A 10566-nucleotide genomic window follows, 5' to 3' on the forward strand; every position below is an offset into this window, starting at 1 on the left:
ACTGAAAATAAAATGGTAAAAGATAAATAATGAAATAAATGTAAAGCTCTATAACAACTTAACAGGGCAGCTTGGGGTAGTACAAAATACATGGGCTTCTCTGGGGAGGGTTAAGCAAGGCTCAGGCTTTTAAGTCGTTTGGGTTCACATCCTAGTCACAGAGTCACTGTGTGCCCTTTGAAACAGTTATCTAATATTTTCCAATTTCCTGTTCCCAAATCTTTAATAAAGAGGTTTATACCTCTCTCAGTTTGTGATGTGGTATTTGTGAAACCCTAGCACAGTATCTGGCACCTAGAAAGGCTATCAGTTAATACCAGTTAACCTGATGTCATTGTAAACTTTCTTGAATTTTGCTACCCACGTCCTTTTCAACTTTGGCTTGATCTTCAGCCTCAACCAAACACATCTCTTCAATGTTCTTGAATTCATGCTCATTTTTCACCCTAAGCTTTTGTTTTGCTATTTTTCTTACTTTTAATCTGCTTTCTTTCTACTCAACAAACCAAACACTACCCATCCTTTATGATCTGGAAGATTCAGACCCAATTCTTCCATTAGACCTTTCTCGATTCTACCATTTCATACTGATTTGATTCTTCTTTGAAAGAGTCTAGATGTATTGTCTGTATTAATTTTTTTTTACATTTTATCATAAAATTTTAGAGAAGGAAGACTAGTGGTAGGTAGGAGACTCGTTAAAATGCTATTTTAATTCTGGTAGCAAAGTAAAAGTGGAGCACTTTTCTATCTTAAAGACCATCAAAACCAAGCTAAGGAACAGACTACTGAGTCTCTAAAGGTAAGGTATTTGACTGCTGAATATACAAATATACTCACATTTTGACAAATTCTGTTCTTTGAATTTGGATACAGTAGCACAATACTAAATAAGTGTTCTACAAGTAGTAGATATTCAATAAATATTGGATTGACTAATCAAATGGCATAATTTACATAACTTTCTTCAAGCAACTAAAAAAACTATCATGGATTCTCTTTTATCTTTAGATCATTTTTATATAGTAAGAAGGAAAGTACTATAATTTCCAGTTACGTTTGATCAGTAACCTCAGGTTATATCTGCACATAACAAAATGAAGTTGTAAACAAAATAATTCATATAGAATATTCAGATTTTTAAAGAAATAATTCAATAATTAATGGAGGCAAGAAGTGATGAACAAATATAAATGTTCAAATATAAAACAAATATAGCATCAAAGCTATTTTCATCTATCAAAGATAATCAGTAAAGAAACTGAAAATTGTACACATCTTCAGTTGAGAGTCCCAGATATTTTTTCTTATCTTTGTTATAAAAATCCAACAGGAATTAAGCTTATTTAACATGTTTCCAAATCAGCAACTTCAGGAAAGTTGTTAAAGAAAATGGCCCAGTTCACAATTCATTATAAATACTTAAAGAACATGAATATGAAGGGTAGACATGATTCCCAGAGGAGCATTCCATATAACTGTGAGAAATGATATAATATTGAGTGTTTAGTCCCACACTGTACTTAAACCAGTGCTTCTAAAAATTCTTCCACTTAAACAGTCCCACCCCTTGACAACATATTGTTATAAAGGCTGGGGAGAAGGAACATGTATCCCGATGAGTAGCATAATCCAAAACCATGCCACAATCCTAAATTCCTCATGCTTTATCTTAAAAATTCATGCTATAAAAAGATATGCCATATTTATTCCTTGGCTTTGCATATCTTGTGATACAAAATCATCTACTCTAAGTAATATATTTGACACAGCTGGTGAAGCACTGACTTAGTCCAGTGTATGTGTATCTGAAAAGTATTTTCCTGGATTATGATACTGGAATAATTTCATTTTATAATGCCAGGGATAAATAATAGTGAAAATTGTTTGACATACGTTGAGTACTAATTACATAAAAGGTATTATTAGGTTTTTAATATATATCATCTTAATTTTCAAAATGTAAATATTATTATGTCAACTGTAATGAAGGAAATAAGGCACAAAGAGAGTAAATAGCTATCCCAAGGGAATAAAGCTAATACATATTAGCCACTTCGTACATAAGTGTTTATTATACGATTTCATCAATATTCTATTTTTACAAAAATCTTTCTCTGACCTGTGTTTTTACCTTACTTTGCAAGAATTTCATGGAGGTGTACCATGAACAGCCCAATCAATGGCCATTAATGTCTAAAAAGAAACTTTTAGTTAGTGTTACAGCTTTAAGACCGATCAACAATGCATAATGTGAAACCATTTATATTAAAAAGGAAACCAATATCTAGCCACTAAATCGAGTCAATCCTAAGGTCCAAATAAGACTTGGCATTGTAAATAGGATAGGATGTAAATTTCATACACAAAATCCAGACCTGATCCAAAAAGGCAGCATGTAGTGTCAGAGAGAACAAGGACCAGAAGTTACTTAGCAAATGGTAAGTAACCTCTCATTAGCTTCTGTCACTAGTTAGAACACTCACTAGTGTTCTAGCGTCACTAGTGTCACTCAAGTGTCCTTGAGTAAGTCACTTGCCTCTCTGGAACTTACACTCAACATATGAAAGGAATGTGTTAGCAGATTTTTAAGTTCCCTTCCATTCATATCTTTAAGTCTATTCATAGCTTTAATCCCATTCATAGCTTTAATTCCATTTATATCTTTAATTTTGCTGCCCACTCATTTCAATTTCTAAGTTTCCATTACTCTCAGCTAGTATCTTTCTGTCAGTTTATTTTTAAGCAATTAGTTTTTTTTTTTTTTAATTTACATTTCTATACACTCAGATATCAGTCTTAGTCCTTCTTCTTAAAATATTTCCTCACTCCTTGCTTCTTAACCACTTTATTTTACAATCTGGAAGTACTGAACACAACAAAACTGGCCAGTAAAAACTGCTGCCTTAATAGTAAGTTTACTCTGAGCCCTACTTAAAAATGTTTATGATATCAGAGGCTACTTCAGTGTATTTTTTAAAAGCTTTGGTGATTTGACATTTCAGGTTAAATTATACGGTGTTGTTTTTTTCGTTTTTTGGGTTTTTTTTTGCGATATGCGGGCCTCTCACTGTTGTGGCCTCTCCCCTTGCGGAACACAGGCTCCGGACGCGCGGGCTCAGCGGCCATGGCTCATGGGCCCAGCTGCTCCGCGGCATGTGGGATCTTCCCGGACCAGGGCACAAACCCGTGTCTCCTGCATCGGCAGGCAGACTCTCAACCACTGCGCCACCAGGCAAGCCCTATATGGTGTTTTTAATGTAAATATTTAAGTACATTAAAAGCCATAGGTAAACAATGTCACTAACCATCTTCCAATTTGATTTGCAATCTGCTCTTCTAATTTCTGCAGCTCCAATGTGTAGGCCATTATTCGAGCATTGCACACCATGAGATTCTTAACTGCATGCAAAATCTGGTCTTTCTGAGTGCTCAGAGAAAGGAGTTTCCATACCCCTTCTCGTATTCGAATTTCTAAATGTATTTTTTCTTGAATGCTGCAGTCCTTAAAAAAGAGAGAGAAAAAGCATTTTTAAAAGGTAGCAAAACCCAAAATTATAACATTTCTTTTTACCCCTAATAGATGGAAAATGTACTATCTAGTATTATAATTTTATAATACATTGGGAAAGTAACAAAGTTTTAGTGTATGATAGTATAAAATCTTTTAAAGGCTCTGTGCAAAATCTTAATTTCTTGCTTTATTAGGAAGTCTTTACAATCTACTAGATAAACAGAACAGAAACAAAGGTGAGAAATAATATATATTCTTACTGTAACTGTACAAGGTTGAATAGTGTCCCCCACATATTCCTGTCCTCCCAGAACCTTAGAATGTAACCTTATTTGGACATACTTTTGCAGATGTAATTAGTTAAGATGAGGTCATACTGGATTAGTGCGGGCCCTAAATCCAATGACTGTTGGCCTCATAGGAAAGCCAAGTGAAGACACAGAGGGATACATAGAGAACTCCATGTGAAGATGAAGGCAGAGACTGGAGTAATGAGTCTACAAGCCACGGAACACCAAGTATTGCCAGCAACCACCAGAAGCTGGAAAAGGCAAGGACAGATTCTTCTCTAGTCCCTTCAGCAGGAACATGGCCCTGCAGGTACCCTGATTTCAGACTTCTGGACTCCAAAACTCAGAGAGAACAAATTTCTGTTGTTTTAAGCCACTCAGTTTTGGTAATTTGTTATGGCAGCCTCAGGAAACTAATACAAGAATATAATAACCAATGTGAACAATACAGCACATGCATGTATTGTGTAAGTTGCACTGTGAGATGGCAAGATGTAACTGATGACACTAAATTAACCAAGGAAAAACTTTCTAAAAGAACAGATGCTGAATAAAGGAACTAAGGTTTAACAGCAGAGAGGTAACAGGCTATTTGTTAGGGTAAGCAATGTAAATAAAATCTCAGAAGCAAGAGAGTGAAAGAACTATGCTAAGAAAATGTCAGAAGCTTTAGCTACCTGGAACAGAGATTTAGAACACAGTTTTTGGATATATTTATTTTAGTTTTAAGAGTCACCATGAAACTACTAAATCATTTTAGTTCTGAAAGTCTTTCATTCTGTACAATGATCTTAAAATGGCCTGGCTCTATAAACAAGTTTCATATGTAACATCAAAATTCTATAAACTGAAATGTATTGTTCTGATTTAAATTCAGTGACTTTTTAAAAACTATAAATCACTAGATACTCTTTAATATACTACAAACATGTAATAATGCTTCAGTATGTCTATTTCTAAAAATGAAGAGATCATCCTAGCTTCTGCGGTTAGAAAAAACAAAAAATGAACGCTATAGTTTACCTTTTAACTGGAATAAAATTTATATCAAAAATCTGAATGAATCTAATAACAAAATTTCCAGATATTGAAAGGACAATCTTTTCAAAAAGAAAAGCTGAAAGTTAGAGCAATAGTCTATGATTACCCAAAAAGAAAAACTGCAGATGATTTAACTTGATTATCCAAATCAATCAAATGTGCTATTCACACGCAGAAAACAGATCTGTTTAATTACCTCCTGTAATTACATCATGTAATCGCCACAGAAAAACCTTCTTTTGTAGTATAACTCAAAACTGATGTACTATATAAATGTAGTCATTTGCTGCTTTTCCTTCTTTACACATGACTGAATTTCAACAACTCCATCTCATCTTTTTATGACTTGTCAGTCCCAAAGTAAATTCTTCTTTAATGTAATTAGTAATCAATTATAAGAATTATCTATGTGACCCATATGTCTATAGAAATAAACTCTGGCAGGCGGGTTAGCATTGGAGAGTCTACTTAGGGAGAAACTTGAAAGTGGGATGAACAACTTTACCCCACAACTCAAATATAAACGAATACCATCTGGTGCCGTTAAATTCAAGTTTGCTTTTTAAATACTACAGTCAGGCAGCCAGTTTAAATACTACAGTCAGGCAGCCAGTTTAAATACTACAGTCAGGCAGCCAGTTGAAGGACTAGCACAGTCCTTCTTAAAGCTGGCTGCACATTAGAATCACCTCAGGCAGAGAAGAAGGGCCTTACAAAAGTACCTAAGCTTATGACCTACCCCAAAACAATTAGGATCTCTGGAGGTGGAACCTGCACTTTGATTTAAAGCTCCTCTGGTGATTCAGTGCACAGCCACAGCAGAGAACCAGGGCTGCACTACTTGAAATTCCCCAGCCATCTGGAAAGTTGCAACAACCTTTAGAAACCAGTAGGTGGCCAGAGACAACACTAAGGAATCAGTTCGGACTTCTAAAGGTTTCCATCTGGTAAATGAAGATTGCCTTTCTTCACTTATTGATAAAGACTTCATAAAAGTAGAGAGGCATGAGATATAGTGGAGAAAGGAAATGTAAAGTCAGGGTTTAAAAAAAATTACAGTATTTTTAAGATTAAATATTCAGTAAGGAAATGAGATATAGCTAGCAGATATTATATTAGAATTCTGTCCTTTAGAGCAGTGGGCAGCAAACTATAGCCTGGCCAGTACCTGTTTTTGTAAATAAAGTTGTACTGGAGCACAGTCATGACCATTTGTGTTGTCTATGGCTACTTTCAAGCTACAAAGGCAGAGCTGAATAATTTCAAAAGAGACTGTGTGGCCCACAAAGCTGAAAATATTTACTATTTGTCCTTTTACAGAAGTGGTTTGCTGATCCCTAACCCAGCCAAATGAACATACTTAGTAAACTATGACCTTACCTCCCCTGCTCTACAGTGAGTGGATGTGGATCTGGGAGGGCTGACAGAAGATGGATAAATTAAGTGTATGCATTTTTTTTATTGGAGTATAGTTGATTTAAAATGTTGTGCTAGTTTCTTTTTTTAACACATTCAGGGTGAAAAAAAGGACCATTGTATTCACCAGTTTTGTGTTCTCCATACAAGTTATTATAGTATAGTATATACTATAATATATAGTACACATCTATACTTTACATGCAGAGAAAACATCTCTGGTCAAGCAAACTACTCTAGCCAAGAAAAACATAATGGAGTCAAAGGATTTGTTTTAAGTTACAAAGGGGTACAAAGTGCTCCTAGGCTAGGAGTGATGTCTAGTGCGAACCACAGAGAGAACAATGATCATGTAATGAGGGTGGCATTCAATGGTGATGCTTACTGACCTCAAAGAGGAAGAGTAGGGAGCGAAAATCATCACTGCCTCAACCATAATGGCAGAGTCAAGACTGACTAGGGCCCGGGACAAAAGCATGTTTCCCTGTATGCATCCCTCTTAGAAGTGTGTGAATTCAAGCCTCCAAGAAGAGCGGAGAATGGGGAGAGAGCCTTCCTTTTGTTATTGCTTCTTCAATTTTCTAAATAAGGGCTTGCTATCAGGTCAAAGAGAAGCCTTATCTCGTAGGTATTTAAAGTCAGGCAGGTAAAAATAAATGGATAGGGCAAGGCTAAGAATGAAACAGATGACTTAAATGTGCAAACTTAGATAATGTAGAAAATGGAAATATACTAGATTTTAAGAGCTAGAAGGGCACAAAGGAAGTACAAAGAAAATGACTTTAGTGTTGGAATTAGGCACTGACTAAAAAAAAGAAAAAAAACAAAAGAAGTTGGGCTGCTGGTAAGAAAACTGTAGTAATCCAGATAGAAACTATCACCCAACTAATGGGTATAGTTAAACCATGTTAGCTAAAAGAGCAAGATGAAAAAGATTGCAGAAGAGTATATACAGTATACATTCTTTCCAAAAGAAATTTTGTGTATTTTAAGAGTTGTTTACATACAGAGAAAAGTCTAGAAGTTGTTAACAGTGCTCATTCTGGGGAATGGAATTGGAGAAAGAATTCTTAAATTCATGTTTCTATGTTTACTTTTCTGCAATGAGAAAATATTATTTCTCAAATTTTATTTTTATAAAAATTTCAAAAGCTTAAACATTTGTAAGAAAAGGTAGGTGGCTATGCCAACTATTCAGATGAATGGGACAAAAGATAATAACAAAAATAAGTCATCTCTCAAGCGTGTATGAGTGCTAGGTACTGTGGTAAGTACTTTAAAGAGGTTCTCAAATTCCAACAAATTTCTGTGATAAGCAGTTTACCATTCTTCAACTGCAGAAACTGCAACTTAGAAAAGACAGGTAACTTATTCAAGGCTGCACAACAGAGTTGGATTTTACCTTAATCTGACTCCAAAGCCAATATTCTATGCTGTGAGTAGTCACAGATGACTCCAAGGTTTGAGTAGAGGTATTACACTAGTGAGTGACCATCTCAAAATCTTTGGTGCTATCCCTATTTGACGGCAGGTTCGTTAGGATCAAAGGAAACACAAAGAGTCAGTGTTAGTCAAGTATAAAATTCTCTTACTGACCCTCAATATTCCTGTTAGGTTAAAACCTATTACTATTTTGCAATTTTTCTCCAAGATCCAAACAGAAGGAATTCCACAACTCAATTATTTTAATTTGTTGCTGCCTAAGAATCTTTAAGTAACGTACTTTCCTACATGTAAATAATCCAGCCTTTACGTATATTTAAATATTTCTTTTCATTCCATGTAGCTAAACTTCTTTTATGACCTTACCCTCTTATCTCTTTTGTACCATACAAAAACATTTACTGGTGCACACAGCTCAAGAAATATACTTGATCGGCCTCACCAACACCTACATGGTAAGTGCAAGAACCTCAAGATCACCAATTCACTAGAAATCAAATTTAAAAAAATAATTAGTACAATCAAAGGGAAACAGAGCAGGACCCTGTGGTCCTTGCCCCCCATGTCCTCAGCCTGCCTTTTTGCCTGTGGAAAAACTTGAGTCAAACGATAAGTTTAATCAGAGAAGTGAGAACATGCAGAAGCAAAGAAAAGCAGTCAGATGGGACAAAACAATAATAATTTAGTCAGTAAGCCAAGTCGAGGGCCTTCAGTTCCTTCTCAAGGGCTATAGGTAATATTCTGAGCCACATCCTGGGAGCTGTCTGATAGGTACTGAAACCCCCAGCAGGTGGACGTTAACTACATGGCGACCAGACTGTGCCGAGACATAAGCTGCCAGAATCCGAGAACTAGCCTCAAAGAAATGGGAACAAACCAACCCTGGAACTGAAGGTTAACTGTGCTTAAAATAATCACGACGACGCTGGTCAGACCACTGCAAGACCAATTTCAAGACGGCTGTCAGAGCTGGCTGTGCCGTTTCCACATGTGGCCCCTCCCTCTGTCTACAGAAGCTCATGTCCAGAGGTTGTCAGCGGGGCAGAGTCAGCCTTTGGACAGAAGTCCAACACCGCACCCCACCACCCGACCCCCGCCTTTGCCGGCATCCAAAACAAAGCAAACTCCTTTCCACCAATCTTGCCTCTTTATTGGCTTTTGAGCAGCCAGCAGCCGGGCCCCAATATCGGTAACAAAAGTACATAACAGGATAGAACAGAAAAGAAACACTCTGCATCGAAATGTTTGAAATTTTTGGAAATGCTGGCATAACACAGCATAAATTACTGATAAAGTTACTGCCCTCTTTGCATAACGACTCAAGGTCTTGCTTTCCTTTTCACATTATTATGGAGACTTCCTAACAATTTTCTATCTGCTGAGGGTTCTAAGGTTTACAGAAAAGAAAATGGGTTGCTAAGCAAAGGTAATAGGTGGGGCAATACAAAATTGTTAATATTCTACCAATTTTGACCTACAAAACTCGGAATTTCATATGGTTTAATCTACTTTAAAAATAGGGAAAACACGGTGGAGAGTAAACTGGAAGTGGAGATCCAGCTCAAAGACATCAGAGTTCTAAGTCCCATCTTTTAAGTTTTCTTTAAAGGTTAAGAGTGGAAAGTATAAACTTTTAATAACGGCCAAGAAATAATGTTGGACTATATTAAGTAGAAAGGTTCCTAACACACATTTTACATGGATAAATACCAAACACCAAACTGCTCTCCTATCCAATTCAAAAAGAATCCACTATCAGACCAACTTTTTCTCGAGTTCAGAGGTTGCAGTTTACTTCTCCACCCCTCTCCACCAAGTTTATACTGTGTGTAGACAAAGCTCCTGCAGTGATTGTGCTTTGCGTCAAATCTAGTAATAAGCCAAGTGTCCTCCACGGGCCTCGGGTGGGCTTCCGGGATATCCCGGGGCTCCCATTCCCCCTGCGTCACCCACCCTTGCAAAAAGACAAGCGTCCCAATCCTGGGAGGAGGGGCGGCGGACAGGTGCGCCCCAAAACGCGCTTCGAGACTCCGGCGCCGCTTCCCCATTCCGGGCCTGTTTCCTCCCTAAGAAAATTGGGGGAGTGAGTGGGGAGACGGGAACGGGGAGATTTCCAAGCTCCATTAGGGCCTCAAAAGTGCAGTCGCCTAGTTCTTTGTTCCTGGCCACGGCGGAATACGAGACGCGAATGGGCGGTGGTGGGGGGGGGAATTTCCCGTCGTCCAGGCAAAACGACCGCTTGAGGACCTGAAGCCGGCTCCCTTCCTCACTCACCTGCTGAGCGGGAAGCCCCGCCGGGCGGAGCTCGGGTCCCCTCAGGATCTGCCCCTCCATTACCAGCGCCACAGCCTGTGCCGCCGCCACTCTTCCAAAGGTAAGATTTGAAAAGCCCGCCCCTCGCTGGAGCAGCGGAGGACGCCAACCGCCGGGACGTCCCGGCCGTACCAAGTCCCGGCGTAGAGGGGGCGAGGGGGCCTGCGAGCCGGCGCGCGCACGCGCAGTGGGTGCGCCCCGCGCCGCCCACGCCTGAACGTTGCGGAGACCCGAGTTCTCAGTGCCTGCTGGACAATAGGGAGCGGTGGGCCGACTTAAGGCAATGCTTGGGGTGTGGGCGGGCCTGAGACAGGAGTGGGCGGGGTCGTGGGGAAAGCACCGGTCACTCAGAGCACCTGACCTGGTGCACGATTTCGGCTGCTGGTTTTCAAGGCCAGCCTTTTGCGCAGGGAGCTTTCGGCCTGCATCCCCCCGTAGGCCCTCCAAAGCGCTCGGGGTGGGCTGACCCAAGGCTGCAGTCCCTGGCCTCCCACAGACAACCCGTGGTCTCACTCCCAGAGAACCAAATGACACTGCCCTCAGCGATCA

At 38.9% G+C, this 10566-nt stretch overlaps 1 protein-coding gene across 1 annotated transcript in view; it reads right to left on the bottom strand.

Annotated features, from left to right (window-relative positions):
- RTKN2 (rhotekin 2) overlaps positions 1-10216 on the bottom strand; it is an 88051-nt gene extending 77835 nt beyond the window's left edge. Inside the window, exons 1-2 of the mRNA XM_032607302.1 lie at positions 9979-10216; positions 3309-3505 (exon numbers count right to left, since the gene is read on the bottom strand). Of these exons, the coding sequence (XP_032463193.1) occupies positions 3309-3505; positions 9979-10038 (257 nt within the window). The 5' untranslated portion in view covers positions 10039-10216. The remainder of the gene's footprint in view (positions 1-3308; positions 3506-9978) is intronic.
- Between the last annotated feature and the right edge of the window lie 350 nt (positions 10217-10566).

This window comes from Phocoena sinus, chromosome 16 (genome assembly GCF_008692025.1).
Source record: "Phocoena sinus isolate mPhoSin1 chromosome 16, mPhoSin1.pri, whole genome shotgun sequence".
In the NCBI taxonomy this organism is placed as follows: domain Eukaryota; kingdom Metazoa; phylum Chordata; class Mammalia; order Artiodactyla; family Phocoenidae; genus Phocoena; species Phocoena sinus.